Source organism: Hippopotamus amphibius, chromosome 12, assembly GCF_030028045.1.
Source record: "Hippopotamus amphibius kiboko isolate mHipAmp2 chromosome 12, mHipAmp2.hap2, whole genome shotgun sequence".
NCBI classification, from domain to species: Eukaryota; Metazoa; Chordata; class Mammalia; order Artiodactyla; family Hippopotamidae; genus Hippopotamus; species Hippopotamus amphibius.
In genome coordinates, this window is record NC_080197.1 from 85,145,401 (window position 1) to 85,162,911 (window position 17,511).

Genomic DNA, 17,511 nt, shown 5'->3' on the forward strand with positions numbered 1-17,511 from the left:
CCCCGTAATAAGGTCTATCTAAGATTCTTGGAGAGCAGAGGCTGTGGGGAAATGTTTCTACAAACGTTTCCAAGACATTCCTTTATGTCACCTTCCATCCCTTATCTCTAGAGTGTCATAAGGTAGGATCAGTTAGAACCCCTCATCCAGGCGCATTCTGATGCGCCATGATTTTATTCTGAAGGAACAACCGAGGCAAGGCAGTGGAAAGTATATGAACATTAACATTCCCTAGACCTCAGTTTGGATCCTGGATTAGCTGTGTGACCTTAGTAAGTTCCTTAACTTCTCTGGGCCTTAATTTCCCTATCTGTAAAATGAAGATAATACTGTTGCTGTGAGCAGTGGGTGAAATACACATATGATGTGCCAGGCGCTTAGCTGGTGCTTGTGAACATAGGCTCCCTTCTCCTCCTCTTTTCTGCCTTTGTCCCCACCTCACCCGGCATGGGTGACCCAGATCGCCCCCGACCTTTTGACAAAGTCAGAGGAGAAAGGCAAAGAGATGAATCTGATCCCGTGAGAATCAGAGAGAATGTCACCTCCACGGCCAGAATTATTTGAGCCATGCACACAAACCAGTGACTCTCAAACTTTAGTTCTTAAAGGAATCACCTGGGAGCTTGTTTCAATTCAGATTCCTGAGCTCATCTCCAGAACTTTTGATTCTGTAGTTCTGGATAGAGCCCAGCATCTGAATATTTAACAAGTTCCCCCACCCCCTACCCCTCAGGGATCCTGATATCCATGGTGGTCCATGGACCACATTTGGAGAAGCACTGAAACAATCAGGGAAAACAGGAAGGGCGCAGGCATGGACTTGGTTACTAGGAGAAAACCTTTGCCATGGACATTTAATCACATGCACCAAGAGAGAGGAGCTATACAGGAATCACCCAAATACAACAGAACTCCAAACCACCAATAATAAAGACCTGGGAAGATTAGCCTCAGTCTTTCCATCCTGACATATGCATAGTTGGAGGAACATACAATCTCTCAGATCAAGTGAGGAGCCTCCCAGAGCCCCAGCCCCACTTCCCCTGCTGCCCCCAATGTTGAGGGGCCACGCACAGACCCTTGTCCAAGGGCAAAACACTGGGCGGCACACATGCACTGCCACCGCCTACCTGGGTCCCTGCCTGGAGGGCCAGGCACATGGTCAGTTCTCAGGAAATGTCTACTAACCTGAAGTTAGTTGGGGAAGAAAATGACTAAGCAGTTTATATCAAGAAGCCTTTACATGCTTTCCTGGACTACAGGGAGGGAGGAATCAATGGAGGTGGTAAGAAGTCCAAACCCAGGGCTGACACTCGAAGAGTAAGTCATAAGCCCAATGAGAAGGAAACTGGAGAGTTAATTCTGGCTTCCCAGTAAGGGGCAATCCCTAAACTGACATCTGGGCCTGAGGGAGAAAAGCTTTCCCCGTTCCCCCACTTTCCACCCTCTCCCCGATCAGAATACATCTGTCCAGAGTCCCACCACCCACTATGTAAACCTCACAGATCTCACACTGGAACAGGCCCCCACTACAGAGGGGGAGCAGAGGGCACCGCTGCTGATGGCCACGCCTCCCAGACCACGAGGGACAGTGGAACCCAGGTCCCCGCAGACCACACCGCCCTGGGAACGGCTCACACTTGTAACGAGACACCGGGTTAGAATTCTCTTCCATTCCAGACATGGTGTGACACAAAATTTTTCTGGAATCAATGATTAACTCTCTTCACACGCTGAGGGATCCATGACATGAATATTTTTAAACTACAGGAAAATCTAACCCCATTGCCATCTTCTTGGAGTACAGTTAGCAAGTTGGACACCTAACTCTATTTGACATTGAAACTCTACAGTTTCAATGTTGAAATCTTTAGGCAAAAACTGATTGATCACAAGAGAGGAATCATGTAGAAATATGGTTGCTGGGAAGGTGAGAGGAACAGATAGATACCTAGGCTAGGGGCTGCATACACACTGAATTATTAAAGATATAGATTTGAGATGCTTTCAGTGGCCCCAACTGATCAGAATATACAGCTTGTGTGTTTTTAAATATTAAACATTGTACCACTTGAGGAGTATTCTGTGCAGCTGAAAGACTTGGGTGACTTTTGCAGAACCAATTAGCGGATCAGAATTTGCCACAGGCATAAGCTCAGGTTTCACGGATGCTCCAGATGGATCGAGGTAGGGGCCAGATATTTTGGACCATCCATTTCTCTCAGCTCCTATCTCCCTCACCTAGTGCCTTGCGGACACTGGTTCAGTCACCAATTAGAGGCAACTAATACTAAGGCCATTGACACCCAAAGAACCATGCCCACCTGCACCCCCAAACTTACAGATGTTGATGGAGCCCACGCCTTCACACAACCTGCAGGGGAGAGGAGAGTGGGTGGTTAGAACCTGGTTCCTCTGCTCTTGCAGCAGGGCTGTTCTCTTCCATTCTGAAGGAGGGGAGGAGAGATGAGGGGCGGGGCCTGCTGCATATGAGGGGCGGGGTATGCTACAGAAGGCTCAGTGTTAGCACTCCTCCTGGGGATCCCCAAAGGACAGGGGAATGTTAGTTTGCAGGATCCGAAAGGCCACTTTCTGCCCTGTTTGCTTCTCGGCCATGGAAACTTGGGGTATTGAAAAGTAGGGGTGCAGTGGGGTGGGGTCACCCTCTTTGTCCCTTTGCTAGAAATTCCAGCAAAGCCAAAGAATGGGAGCAGCTACTGCCTAAATGGCCACCTCTGGGTAGGAAAAAGCTTGTCTAGCATCCAAATGGATCCATTTTTTATCTCACAGTTTTAAATGTTACCCCAGACATGCACCTGACTTGATAAATTCCAAGGGAGGCTGGAGGGTGTGGTGATTAAGACCTGAACCCTCAAACCAGGCTGCCTGGACTCAAATCTAGCTGAGCCACTTACTAGCTGGGTGACCTTACACAAGTCACCTAACCTTTCCATGCCTCAGTTTTCTCAGCTCTAAAATGGGGATAATAATACCACCTCATAGGATTGTTACAAGTTCTACGTGTAAAGTGCCTGCTGACAGTACCTGGCACGCAGTAAATCTGATGTAAGGGTTTTCTGTAAACACTAGGAACATTTTGTTATGATGAGACATTACACCAGGACTTTGCACTCTTCATAAATACCTGTACTTTCTGTTCTGTATCTCCCTCCCTCTTTTTTTAACTCCCAGCTTCAAAATTTTTCTTCCAGGAAAGCTCTATTCTGATTCATTCTGCCTGATTCAGAATCCTTCTCCATTCCACAGCTTCTCAGGGGATACATGCTTCCAGCTCACCTTCCTGCTACATGAACCTGGCTTTGCCACAGCCTTGGAACTGTGCCCTTCCAGAAGATTCTAGCCAATGCCCATCATGGTGCCTGTTGAGCCACAGTGGTGGCAGCAGCTATCTTTGAGTTGAGTGATTATGCCTGCTTTTATTTTCTTATTTTCTGCATTTTCTGCAATGAGCATTATTTGCGTAATCTAATTACATATGTCATAGGCAAGAGGAAAAGGTCTATGTAAAGGGTAATGGCCGCCATACGCAAATATTCTAAACCACATTTTAAAATCTCATGTGTAGGGAAAGACGCATCATTCATTCTGTGATTGAGTTATCAACACTAATGATGATTCCCGTAATGAAAGTAAGTTTCACGGTGCAGATGCCAAGAGCCTCAGTGAGTGCTGGGGAGCAGATTAGCGATTTACGCGTGCAAAGGAGGAGACAGCACAGTTGGCTGCACCCAGAGGCCTGAGGAAGTGGACTGAAAAGTTTACCTGCTTTGGTCAGGCATGGTCAGCTGCCTTGGGTGCCACTCTTGTCAGGTTTCTAACACTACCCGGGTCGATAAGGAGTCTCTCCCTGGGTGCAGGCCTTCCCGGCCACCCTGGACAGAGGTATTCTGAATCTGATAATAGCCTGTTCCTCTACGAACTTACTGTGTTCTGTTCACCTGTTGAATCCTTGCGACAGCCTGAAGCCGTGGACTTTATGATTTTACAGATTAGGACCCTGAGGCATAGAGGTTTGAAGCTCATAAGCGTAGAGCTGGAATCTAAACCCAGGTGACGGGGCTCACAGCCCATGATCCTAACCTCTGTACTCTACGCCGCAGTCTCGCCTGCTCCCCGCGATGGGACCCAGCTCGGAGGCAATAATGACGCGGCCACCTCGAGGCTAGAGGCCCTCGTACCATCTGAGATGTAAACCCACACTGCTCCCTCCCGTGCTGACTTCGCTTGGCCCCAATTCTTGGCTCAAACTGTCAGCACAGCCTGACGTGTCCAGTCCCTTTTCCACCCCCTCCACGCTACCTCATCCCCTGCGATGCCTCTGACAGCCTCCCTGGGACACGAAGCCTAGTCACTTGGAGGATGGATGCATTCGTGTCCGCCCCTGTCTTCCCTGCTGGGCAAGGACATGCAGTGCTGCTCCAGTCTATTTGCTGGTCCTGGACACCAGACTATCCAAGCTGATAGGATTCCTTGTCTGTACATCCCAAATCAAATAGCCTTTAACAAACTTTCTGAATGATTCCAGCTTTCACAACCCACTGAGTTGTGACTGCAGACACCCTTTCAGCCAACAGTGTAAAATAGTTGCCTGGGAATGAGATTTAAGCGCAGCTGGAGGGGCAGTGCGGGAGAGGAGAGAGATCTCTGGAGTGCTAGCCGGGAGGCTGGTGTACTTCCAGCTTAGCCATGAACTAGTTGACATCTTGAACAAGCCCTTCCCCTCTATGAACCTCAGTTTCCCTATCTGAGAATGGGGAAATGGCTAGACTCTCTAGATCTCTAGAGACTTTCCCAGTTTGAATGCCCTCTGCCTGAAGATGAATCAGTGAGACACTCTTCTAGCCCCGAGTGGGGATGTGAAGTGGCCCTGGGCCTGTCCTCACCGGCTCTCCTCGCCCTCCAGCAGTTTGCGATAAGTGGCGATCTCCACGTCCAGGCCCAGCTTGGAGTTCATCACCTCCTGGTACTCCTTCAGCAGGCAGGCCATGTCCTGCTTGGCCTTCTGCAGGGCCTCCTCCAGCCCCGCCAGCTTGCAGCGGGCATCATTAAGGGCCGCCTCGCCCTGCTGCTCCTCCTCGGCCACAGCGGCCTCCAGCTTGCAGCTCTGAGGGGAAGGAGAGGCAGGAAGGGGCTTGAGAAGGGTGCAGACTGTGGGAACCTTGGTGGGTCTCCCCTGGCCTTGATCATCCCAGTTCACCTCCATTCAGAATGATCAACTTTTAAATTACCTAGGCAGGGAAATCACAGCCATTTAGAGCGTTCTTCCTTCATTTTTTAAACCACCTTATTGCAAAACTCAAGTCCATGGTGAGCCGTTAGGGGAAGGAAATGTTAGCACTAGAATCGGACTAATGCTGATGTAAGATAATTATCTTATATTTTTATACTGTCGTTGTTTACAAGGCACTTTCGCAGATAGTATCTTATTTGACTGTGAAGTTACTCCTGAGCTTGTCAGAACAGGCATCTTTATTTCCATTATGCAGATGCAGAAATTGAGACTCAGTCAGAGAGGCTGTGACTTGCCCTGAGCTACCCAGTTAGTTAGTGCCAAACCCAGGTTTTCAGAGGCCACTGTATGGGGTCTCATTCTTCGGCCCACTGAAGTTAGCATGCTGGAAGAAGTTCCCCTTACAGCGCCCTACACGCGAACTATAGCTCCTTCCTTCTGCCCAACTTAAGAAAATGTAAGGAACTCCTACAACTCTATAACAACAACAACAAAAAATTAACCCAATTTTGTAAATGGGCGAAGGACTTGAATAGACATTTCTCCAGAAAAGACATATAAATGGCTAACAGATATATGAAAAAAAAAGAAAAGGTTCAACATCACTAATCATTCAGAAGATGCAAACCAAATCCACAATGAGAATCTCCTCACACCTGTCAGTTTGGCTATTATGAGAAAAACAAGACAAGTGTTAACAAGAATGTGGAGAACTTGAACCCCTGGCACACTGTTGGTGGAAATGCAAAATAGTGCAGCCACCCTGGAAAACAGTATAAAGGTTCCTCAAAAACTTAAAAACAGAACTACCATTTGATCCAGTAATTCCACTTCTGGGTATTTATCCAAAAGAATTGAAACAGGATCTCGAAGAGATATTAGCCCTCCCATGTTCACTGCAGCATTGTTCACAACAGCCAAGCTACAGAAATAACCTGATGTCCATCAACAGTTGAATGCATAAAGAAGAGGTGGTAGATACATGCAATGGAATACTATTCAGCCTTTAAAAAGAAGGAAATTCTGCAATATGTGACAATGTGAATGAACCCTGAGGACATTATGCTAGTGTGATAAGCCAGACACAGAAAGAGAAACACTACTTGATTTTGCTTATATGAAGTATCTAAAATAGCCAAATTCATAGAATCAGAGAGGAGTGGTGGTTGCCAGGGGCTGGGAGGAGGAGGAAATAAGGAGTTACTAATTAATGGGCATGAAATTTCAGTTAAGCGTGATGAATAAGCTCTAGAGAGCCACTGTAAAACACTCTACTTAGACTCAACAATAATATATTGTACACTTAAAATTTTGTTAAAAGGGTAGATCTCGTGTTAAGTGTTCTTACCACAATAAAATTTTTAAAAAAATTTTTTTTTCTTGGCCGTACTGAGCAGCAGGTGAGATCTTAGTTCCCCAACCAGGGAACTAACCCACAGCCCCTGCATTGGAAGCACAGAGTCTTAACCACTGGACTGCCAGGGAGGCCCCTAAAATAAATATTTTTTAAAATGCATATCAGAATGCAAGTGAGAATAACTTCTAATTTTCTCCAGTTGCACTTCTGGAAAGTAAACCATTCCCATATTCCATTACTTCTAATAGTAACAAATTACTTCTGATACATCTTACTCAGTGGCTGAGAACAGCTACACCGAGGGGAGAGGACAGAATTTGAGGCAGGTGTATGTGGGAACTCAGTATTAAGATACACATTGTATCACAAACCAGTGAGTAAAGAATGGATTACATAATACATTTTCTTAGTATATGTAGAGAAATATAATTAAGACCCTACTCCCTGTATATACAAAAAATAAAGTTCAGGGACTTCCCTGGTGGCACAGTGGTTAAGAATTCACCTGCCAATGCAGGGGACACAGGTTCAATCCCTAGTCCAGGAAGATCCCACATGCCATGGAGCAGCACATCTACTGAGCCCATGTGCCACAACTACTGAAGCCCATGTGCCTAGAGCCCGTGCTCTGCAACAAGAGAAGCCACTGCAGTGAGAAGCCTGTGCACCACAATGAAGAGTAGCCCCTGCTCTCTGCAACTAGAGAAAGCCCGCGTGAAGCCACAAAGACCCAACATAGCCAATAAATAAATACATAAATACATAAATAAATAAATTTATTAAACGAAATTAAAAATAAAGTTCAGATGGATTAAAGTCCTAAATGTGAGCGATAAAACTATAAAACTAGTTGAAGACAAAGCTGTAAGAGGAAACTTCTATGACCTCAAACCTTCATAAGTATAAACAGTTAAGGTAAGAACTGATGGATTTAGCCACATCCAGCTTAAAGATTTCTGTTCAATAAAGGAAACCAGAGAAAAGCAAACAGACAAGTGACAGATTGAGAGAAGATTAATTGATCACAACCTAGATAAAATAGGCAAGGAAATACTGCAAATCACCAAGCATATAGACGAATCGCAATAGAAAAATGGGCAGATGATATGAACAGGCAGTTCTTAGAAAGGGAAATGCAAATGAGTAGTGAATGAAGAGACAGTTGTTATAATTAACAAGAGAAATGAAAATTAAAGTAACAGACGCCATTTACACCTATTAGATCCACAAGATTTCCAGAGTCTGATAATAGCGAATCCTGGAACAGAAGTCCTCACTTGCTGATACTGGGAGCACACGTTGGCACAGCACTCTGAGGGTACTTACGGAAAGTAAATGAGTGTCTTACAACTCAACAGTGCCATTTCTTGCTTTATGCTGTCAAAACATCCCTCATGGAGGTACACATGGAAGCATGTATAAATATGTATTAAAATGTTAATGATGCGACTGGTTGTAGTAGCAGAGTCTTGGAGGCAAATTAGGTAGGCACCCATTCATAGAGGAATGGATAGGAAACCATGGTTTATGAATATTGCAGAATTCAACACAACAGAAATAATGAAACAGACCATTTATAGTGATGTGCATGGATTTCAAAGACCTCTAACTGGCCAGGGGAAGAATCAGAATGAGATTTATGACGTAATATCATTACGTAAACTTAAAACACTAAAAAGTTTACATGAATCTAATACACATATGAACTACATAGATGAAAGAGGGACTAGAAAGACATATATTAAATGCATGAGAATGAGGCTGTGATGGAGGGGAATGGAATTGAAGACAAAGACTAGACAGTTTTAAGTGAGATAAATGCCGATGGTGGTAGTGTGCCTTTAGAACAGAGTGGTGTGTGACTAGTTCAGGTCTATGCACCTCGAGCGCAACAAGAGAGGTGGGGACAGAGAAAGAAAGCAGTGACAAGCACAGCACTAGACTATACCATCTAAGGTATGTTTAGAGGAGAGAAATTTTGAAGGGATATAGAGGAAAATAAAAGCACAATTCAGAGAAGGTAGACCAGTCATCCTCTCCCTAAATGCCTTATTCACTGTTGGTTCTTCAGATGCAGGTTGTTAAAACATTAATGTCTCCAAAAGGGAACACTCCTACACTGTTGATGGGAATGTAAATTGGTACAGCCACTATTGAAAACAGTATGGAGGTTCCTTTAAAAACTAAAAATAGAGTTACCATATGATCCAGCAGTCCCACTTCTGGGCATGTATCTGGAGAAAACTCTAATTTGAAAGAATACATGCACCCCACCCAATGTTCATTGCAGCACTGTTTACAATAGCCAAGACATGGAAACAACCTAAATGTCCATTGACAGATGAATGGATAAAGAAGATGTGGTACATTTATACAATGGAATATTACTCAGCCATAAAAAAGAGTGAGATAATGCCATTTGCAGCAACAGTGATGGACCTAGAGATTATCATACTGAGTGAAGTAAGTCAGACAGAGAAAGACCCATACCACTTATATGTGGAATCTAAAATATGACACAAAGGAACTTATCTACAAAACAAACTCACAGACATAGAGAACAAACTTATGATTACCCAAGGGGAAATGGGGTGGGGGAGGAATAAATTAGGAGTTTGGAATTAGCAGATACAAACAACTATATATAAAATAGACAAACAACCTACTGTATAGCACAGGGAACTATACTAAATATCCTTTAATAAACCATAATGGAAACCAAAAAATATATATATAAGCCTCTCCAAAGTTAGCCACAGCCCCTCAAGGCAGGAGGAAAGCAGAAAGCAGACCAGCAGCAGCAGCCTGCCGACCTGCTGCTTTGCGTTCTCCACCTCCATCGTCAGCCTCTGGATCATGCGCTTCAGCTCACTGATCTCCTCCTTGGTTCTGCAGAGGCTCTCACCCTGCTGCATCACCGTGACTTTCATCTCCTCACACTGCAGGTTGGGAGACAGACATGAGGAAACAACCAATGATTGCAAGGTGGCTGGAGGTACTGGGATGTCTCTATGCAGAGCCAGTCCCCTGGTTCTTCTGGGATCATCCTACCTCCTACCCCTGCTCTGCTCCAACCTCCACTGTAGCCACTCTGAGGGCATGGGTGCATTTCCCAGGGAAGCTCCAGGTTCCGGTGATCCTCTCTGCCCAATGCAGCAGCCTGGCCCTCCAGCTTACCTTGGTTTGGTACCAGCACTCGGCCTCAGCCCAGCTGCGGCTGACAATGTCATCGTACTGAGCCTTGATCTCAGCCACAACCAAGTCCATGTTGAGCTCCCAGCTGTTGTCCATCTTGAGCACCACCGAGGTGTCAGAGATTTGTGACTGAAGGAGAGATTTCCTGTAGGAGACAACAATCAGTGTCGTCAGCTCCAAAGGCCCCTCCAATTCTTGTCTCCACAGGTAATCCAAGAAACAGCCCCAATTTTGAAACTTTAGGAAATAAATTAGAAAACTCTTGACAAGTCAGGAAATCTTTTTTCAAGTGTTCCTCTAAGAAGAAAAGGCTAGAATTTGGACCATAATCTCAAGGCAATGAGCAAGATGGAATTCCACTAATGCCTGGGTCAACAAAGGTAGATTTCTTTGGATAGAGTCAAACTGAGTCACTCTACTCAGTGTCTGAACCACCCAGATCAACTGTGACTGTCTGTATAAATCCATTCCAATAAGTGATAGGTTCAGAGTCCTGAATTTTCTAACTGGGTTTTCACACTACTTGAATTAATAAAATATGATTATTATATCTATATACCTAAACGTATATCATCAAATCTCCATGTTATGCTGTGTAGATAGGCAATGAATCACAGTCTTTCAAATCATTTTTTTGTTTTGTTTTTTGTTTTAATTGAAGTATAGTTCATCTACAATGTTGTGTTAATTTCAGGTGTACAGCAAAGTGATTTGGTTATACATACATACGTATCTTTTTTCAGATTCTTTTCCCTTATAGGTTATTACAAAATATTGAGTATAGTTCCCTGTGCTATACAGTAGGTCCTGATTTGTTACCTATTTTATATATAGTAATGTGTATGGGTTAATCCCCAAAAGGATTCCATTTTGAAAGGAGACCTGAACAAGACAAAAGTCTCCTCTGGTCACAAAAGGAAAGGATGTTGAGGCCCTAGAAGAATAAGGAACGCACAGCTTTTCCTAGAAACAAGGAACCAGGACAGAAAACCAAGAAAACCCTCTTCCGTCCCCTCCCTCACTTGATCTTCTGGAGATGGGGAGAGACTCACCTCGTCGTAGAGAGACTGTAGGAAGCCCATCTCCTCCTTCAGGGCCTCCATGTTGGCCTCCAGGTCGGCCTTGCACAGATAGGCGCAATCGATGTCCTGGTGGGGACACACGAGAGAGTGGGGCACAGGGGCATTCAGTGCCCCTGGACCTCTGCACTTTGTAAGTGGCCCTGAGGCCATCTCTCAACCCACCCCTCTCCCATCACATAAACATCATAGGACCACCTGGGATAGGAAGTGGCGAGAAACCTGACCCCTACAGACTTCTTTCAATTCCTCCAGAAATGGGGATCCTGCAGAAGCAAGTAGCCTAATATGACAACCCAAACTGTCAGGTGATTGCTGCCAAGCCAAAGTGACCCACAGAGTATGACCATGTGGCAACCACAGAGCCAGGGCTGTACCTTCCCAGCAGGTCGTCCCTGGCACCCACCCAACACCCAAGCAGCTGACTCTCCTGCCTGAGATCAAGGTCATGCCTCTCCTGGCATAATTTCTACCAACCCTCTCTCCATTCCATGATTACTTACAAATAAGGTGTCTGGTAAGTACATTATTTATGAGAAGTATTAGCATACACTTCAACTCACCAGTATGAAATCAAAGAGAAATCATTAGAAGTTTTTTCCTTTGGTTTTTTTCATTGTCTGCCCTTGCACTGAGTGAGGACCACAGCTCACACAATCTCCAGCAAGATGAGAATTAACACCTCCCAATCTGGGAGGCAGTGTCCACAGGAGAGTGACACTGATTTGAGTGACACTGATTTCAGCTCATCAGGGAGTTTACAAAAAGCCAAAGGGCAGCATGATGAGCTCTCTTTTTAAGAAGCCTCTGTCAGCACAGTCTGGGTTCCTGCATGGGGACCAAGATGGCTTTGGCAGCCTGACCCACCAACAAGCCTCCCTTTGCCAGGGGACTCGAGGTCCTGACCACCACAGCTGGACTGACATGAATTCACCAAGATGCCCAGCCTCCAAGCATCTAGCATCCAAGATTTAATTCCTCCCCTTGTAGAAAGAGTTACTCACCTTCTTAAGCACCACAAACTCATTCTCAGCCGTGGCCTTGTGAGCCACCTCTTCTTCATACCTGAGGAAAGAAAGCACACATGGAGAGGCCCTCCGGGGGTGAGGGCCTTGGGCCAGCTAGCCGAGTCCTAGGTTTTCAAGGTCCCCTGGTCCTGCTCTCAACTTTCTCTGTGCCTTAGGAGAAGATGCTTGGCCTCTCTGGACTTCTGTTTCTCAGCCACAAAGAACCCACCAAAAAGACACTGGATATGGAGTTCAGATGCCTGATTTCTGGTCCAAGCTTGGGCTGAAATCACTGCAAAACCTCAGGCAAGTCATTGAATCTCTCTGCATCTTGAGTTAAATTGCCTGGTGTGCGATCAGGCACTCAGTTAATATTTGTGGGATAAATGAAAGAGAGATGCTCCGGGGGCCTTTCAACCCAAAAACTGTACAATACATAGAGCTCCATGAGGCCGTTCTCTCCCTCATCCCCCAACATCCAAGGCCTTGAAATTGGGGAAGACACCCATCGTGCCCAGACTGCTGGGGGCATTTCCACAGCCCTCCTCCACCAGCCTGGCCCATTCTCTCACTCTTGCCTGTGAGGTCTTATCCCTGGAGCAGCCCTGCCCCAACCTAACAAGGAGGACCAGAGTTCCCAGAGCACAGTTTTCACAACTTTTTAATGACAGGATAATTGGGGCTGCTATAAACTCTGAGCTCCATAATTACTGCCCCTCACACCCCCAGAGTGGGAGACAGAGCTTGACACCTGCATACAGAATTGTGTCTGCTTTCCCTGGGAGACGTGAAAACCCATTGCTGCATCCATCTGGGTGGTAAACGCTGATCTTCCAAGACCAGGATTTCAATTACTTCCAAGTAAAATTACCAGGACTGACTACGTCAAAATCACCCTTCACTTTGTCCAAATCTAACAGGTAAAGAAGAGCAAGTTAACAGGGACCTGGTGAGTTTAAACAAGGTAGTGGCCAGACTAAATAAGTTGAGTTAAAACAGAAGATTTACATGGCCTTTGAATTGTGGAGCATGGCAGAACAAGAGCCTGATGACTTATCTGCAGAGTAAATAAGAGAATTATCCAAGTTCATCAGGTAACTTGAATGGCATCTGTCAGATCATCTTCAAGGTATCTCCCCAGGGACCTCTCCTTTCCACCCATCCTAGCCCTGACCACTCCCAAGTTTTACTCTCCAGACCTACTGTTCTCCATCCTCCCACTTCCTTTGTTCCTCTCTTTCCGTCTCTGGGTCAGTCTCTGCCGTGGATATGTAACCCACCTCTCCCAGGCTGGGAGCTCTTCTTCCCTGCAAATCTTTCCCCAGTTCCCAGGTTGGGGCTGCAGGAGTTGAGAGCCAAGGCAAATGGAGCAGACTGATTAAGCAGAACCGTCTGGTAGGTACTTGGGATGACCTTGACTTTCAGCCATCTCCATCTCTGGGAAAGTTATATGAACCCAGTTAAGACCCACCCCACACATGTAGCCACTGCAAGCCGGGCCACACTCACTTCTTCTTGTAGCCCTCCAGCACCTCCTGCACGTGGTTGAGCTCCGAGGCCAGCCTCCCACTGTCGGCCTCCACATACTCAGCCTCCCGCCTCAGTGTCTCAATGTAACCATTGAACAGCGGCTCCAGGTTGCTCTCACAGCACTTGCGGTTCTGGTAGAACTGCCACTTGGTCTCCAGCAGCTTGTTCTGCTGCTCCAGGAGGCACACCGGCCACCCAGGGTGGGAGAAAGAGACTCAGGAGGAGCCCGGGGAGGTGCCTGGGCCCCCAGAGCTCTCTCTACCTTTGGGGATGGCCTCTGACCTGCAGCAGCCCATGACCTTCCCCAGAGGCCAAAGTATTTGGCCAAGTCAGAAAGCTCAGGTCACAGTTATTCCCCAAGGAACTTCCCCTCACCCCCACCCATCTCCCAGGAAGAGCACGCAACTTATTTGTGATTTATTTATTCTGCACGGAATTAAATAACTAACATCTGATCCTGAAAAAATATCCCAGACCACGTGTAGTAGGCCAAAAATGGCCCCTCAAAGATATCCACGTTCCAATCCCTGGAATCTGTGAATATGTCACGTTACATGGCAAAAAAGGACCTTGCAGGTGGAATTAAGGTTATGGACCCGAAGATCAGGAGATTGTCCCACATTATCCAGGTGGTCCCAAGGTAGTCACATGGGCCTTTTAAAGTGGAAGAGGAAGGCAGAAGAGTAAAAGAGATGCTCGGAGAAGGAGGCAGAGGAGAGATTTGAACCATGAGAAGCTCTGGACCACTATCTCCTTTGAAGATAGAGGGAGACAGGGCCATGAGTCAAGGTATACGGTGGCCCCTAGAAGCTGAGACCAGGCTCCGGAAGCCAGCCAGCAAGGGACAGGGACACCAGTTGGCCAGTCACACAGACCTAAATTCTGCCCAAAGCCTGCATGTCCCTGAACACAGGTCTCCCCTAGGGCCTCCAGGAGGAAGAGCAGCCCTGCCGATACCTTGATTTTAGCCTCATGAGGCAATATATTTGTCTTGTTTTAAGCTGCTAAGTTTGTGGGCATTTTTATGGCAGTGATTTTAAAATGCACCCACCGTGACTCTCCTTCACTCTGACCCCAAGGCGAGGGGGCCAGAGGGCGACCCTGGACCAGGAATTTGAAGATTTCTCGTTGCCTAACTCTGCCACTGGCCAGGCCATTGTGCCTCATTTTTTCTGAGTCTCACTTTAAACGGAGGCAGTGAGAACACATGGGTAATGACACACTGGCAGCCCCCAGGTCCTATCTGGCCCACAGGCATGTTTTATTTGGCCTGCACACTGTTTTATAAAAATCCGATTCATTGCCAACATTTAATAAGTGAGTGATTTCAGGCAAGAATCTGGGTTTCCCTGACCTTAACAAACCTGAAGCTCAGACAATGCTGGGCATGAACTGGATTTCTAACTCCCCTGACACCTGCTGGGTGGCCTTGGGCAACGACTGACCTGCATGATCAGGTCAGTTTCAATTTGCTGATGGAAGGGAAGAGTGGCTTGGACAGCCAGCAGCATGTTCAGAATGGGTGTTCAGGGCTTCCTTGCTGGTGTAGTGGTTAAGAATCCGCCTGCCAATTCAGGGGACATGGGTTCGAGCCCTGGGCCAGGAAGATCCCACGTGCTGCGGAGCAACTAAGCCCATGGGCCACAACTACTGAACCTGCGCTCTAGAGCCCACGAGCTACAACTACCGAGCCCATGTGCCACAACTACTGAAGCCGGTGTGCCTAGAGCCTGTGCTCCACAACGAGAAGCCACTGCAATGAGAAACCCACACACCAGAACAAAGAGTAGCTCCCGCTCTCCACAGCTATAGAAAGCCCAAGCGCAGCAACGAAGACCCAACACAGCCAGTAAATTAAATAAATAAATAAATAATAAATAAAATGTTTAAAAAAAAAAAAAAGAATGGGTGTTCAGCACCTTTGCTTGTAGGCATGCCTATCCCTAATGGTGGTGTTTGTCTGAGAACAAAGCTTCCGCCACCACCACCCCCATCACCCTGGAATGCACCTCACTACGAAGTCCCGGGTGGCGATGTGCACATGAATTGCCCTAGAAGGTGAGCCTTTCCTCCAGTGGACTTTGGTGGCTGTCCCCCAAGAGCCATCAGACTCTCAGAGCGGGCATCACTGGGACAAAGGAAACTAGGGCTATGTATCCAACTAGAAGATGGGCTCGGAGACTGCAACATCAGAAAAGTGCAGTCCCGCCCGCATGGACCTCTTAAGTTTCTCAACTCACTGTCTTTAATCTGTGTATGTGTTGAGTAGAGAAGTGCACCTGGGCCTGAAGTCCTGGAAATTCTCAGCCTTCTCACAACGTCGCCACCAGCCTGGAGCAGGACAGGAGCTTCTGGCATCTCTCTCTGTCCTGGCTCCCCTGTCCACAATGGAAATGGCAGCATCTCCTCTAGGATGGGATCAGACACCAGGCTAAAAAAGATGCCCGCCCCGCCCAGCCCCCTCACTGAGTGACGGCTGAGATCCAGATGGCCAAGGTAAGCAGCAGCAATAAGCCTTCTTGTTCTGTCTGGTGGTTTCATACCCATGACTGCATTTGAGTCTCACGGCAACATGTGAAAACTGAGACCCTGATTCAGCCATGTTCCAGGACCATGTGCTAATCGTAGCAGGGCAGGACTCCAGGTATTTGAACCCAGCCCCTCATCGGCCTTGCCTTTCCTAAGCCACAGCCCAGGGAACAACCCAGACACCCACCTTGTCGATGAAGGCAGCAAACTTGTTGTTGAGGCTCTTGATCTGCTCCTTCTCCGCACGCTTCACGCACTGCGCAGTGGGGTCGATCTCCAGGTTGAGGGGCGCGCGGGGGCTCTTGGTGACCGACATGGTGGTGATGCAGGGCGGGCTGGGGCCGCACACGCCGCCGGAGCGGTACCCGAAGCTGCCTCCAGCGCGGAGAGGCCGAGCATAACTGATGGCGGTCCTCAGGGACACCGCTGCACACAGGTTCCGGCTGCCAAAGCCCCCGAGATGCCTGTAGCTGGGGCCCCCAGGACTGTCCCCACGGAAGGCCAGGCCACTGGCAAAGCCATGAGCCCCAGGCTTGGGCACCACCGCTGAGCAGGAGCTGAAGGTCCTGATCCCACAGCCAGAGCTGCTGCAGTAGGAATGGCTTGCCGTGCCTCCGCTCGCCAGGCCAGGGCCAAGGACGGGGTTGGGGAAGGACTGAAGGACACCAGGACTGCTAGCGCTCCTGCCTTTCATCAGACAGGTGACAGGCCTCCTGACAACATAAAAGGCAAGAGAAAGTTATTAATGCAATTTACGAGCATGGGAACCTCCCACTAGGCAGGCTGAGAGGAAAGCTGGAACTTGCCTCCTTTAATAGGCGTATCAGGGAGACCCTGCGTCACAATAAACCTGCCCCTGGCTTTTCAACCCCACAGGCCTCAACACATCTATGAAGCCCCTAATTCCTCTGCAGCCCTGTGAGCAGACCTGACATCGTTATCCCACACAGGCACGTGGAGGCCTGGGCCAGCACATTCCTGAGACTCGAAGGGTCCCATGTCCCACTACGGTCCCTGGGCCCATCCTCCCAGGCAGAGCACAGGGTGCCTGGAGCATCTCTCAGGGTGAGCACGGGTGAAGGGTCATCTTCCAGCCTTTCTCCGTCATTGCTGAAGGTGTGGGATCCCTTCTGCCATGCTGCTGGCTGGCCAACCACTCATCCCTTGCATCGGCGCAAGGAAGTTGACTGCAGGGTCGTGCAGGCCATTCACTGCACAATGACATCCTGTCTTATAGCAGAGTTACTAGAGCTGGTACTGCCTCCTTGATTCAAAAATCATGTCTTATCTGCTTTTACAGGCCTCATAGCAACCAGTACATACTAGGTCCTCAGAAAGCATCGCGTGAATAGAATAGACTGGACACAGGAGGGAAGGACCAACGTGTGAAGAGTTCCTCCATCCCGTCCACGGACACTGATTGACCCTCCACTGTGTGGCAGGCCTGGGAGCCAGCCCGGAGGAGGTGTCTTCATTCTTGGGTGAGTGCTGAAGTCCCACCAGTGCAAGGCCCTGATCTAGATGCAAAGCAAAATAGAGGGTGGACAGAGTTTGCCTTGAGGA

The 17,511-nt window shown here is 47.6% G+C and overlaps 1 protein-coding gene across 1 annotated transcript; it reads right to left on the reverse strand.

Moving 5' to 3' along the window:
- Positions 1 to 1,488: 1,488 nt before the first annotated feature.
- Positions 1,489 to 16,947, reverse strand: LOC130834083 (keratin, type II cuticular Hb5-like). Its single transcript, XM_057704165.1, is given in 11 exon segments — positions 1,489 to 1,639; positions 2,339 to 2,374; positions 4,905 to 5,125; positions 9,422 to 9,547; positions 9,786 to 9,942; positions 9,944 to 9,948; positions 10,856 to 10,951; positions 11,887 to 11,947; positions 13,399 to 13,592; positions 16,121 to 16,661; positions 16,877 to 16,947. Coding segments are annotated over 11 exon segments (1,659 nt in total).
- Positions 16,948 to 17,511: the final 564 nt, after the last annotated feature.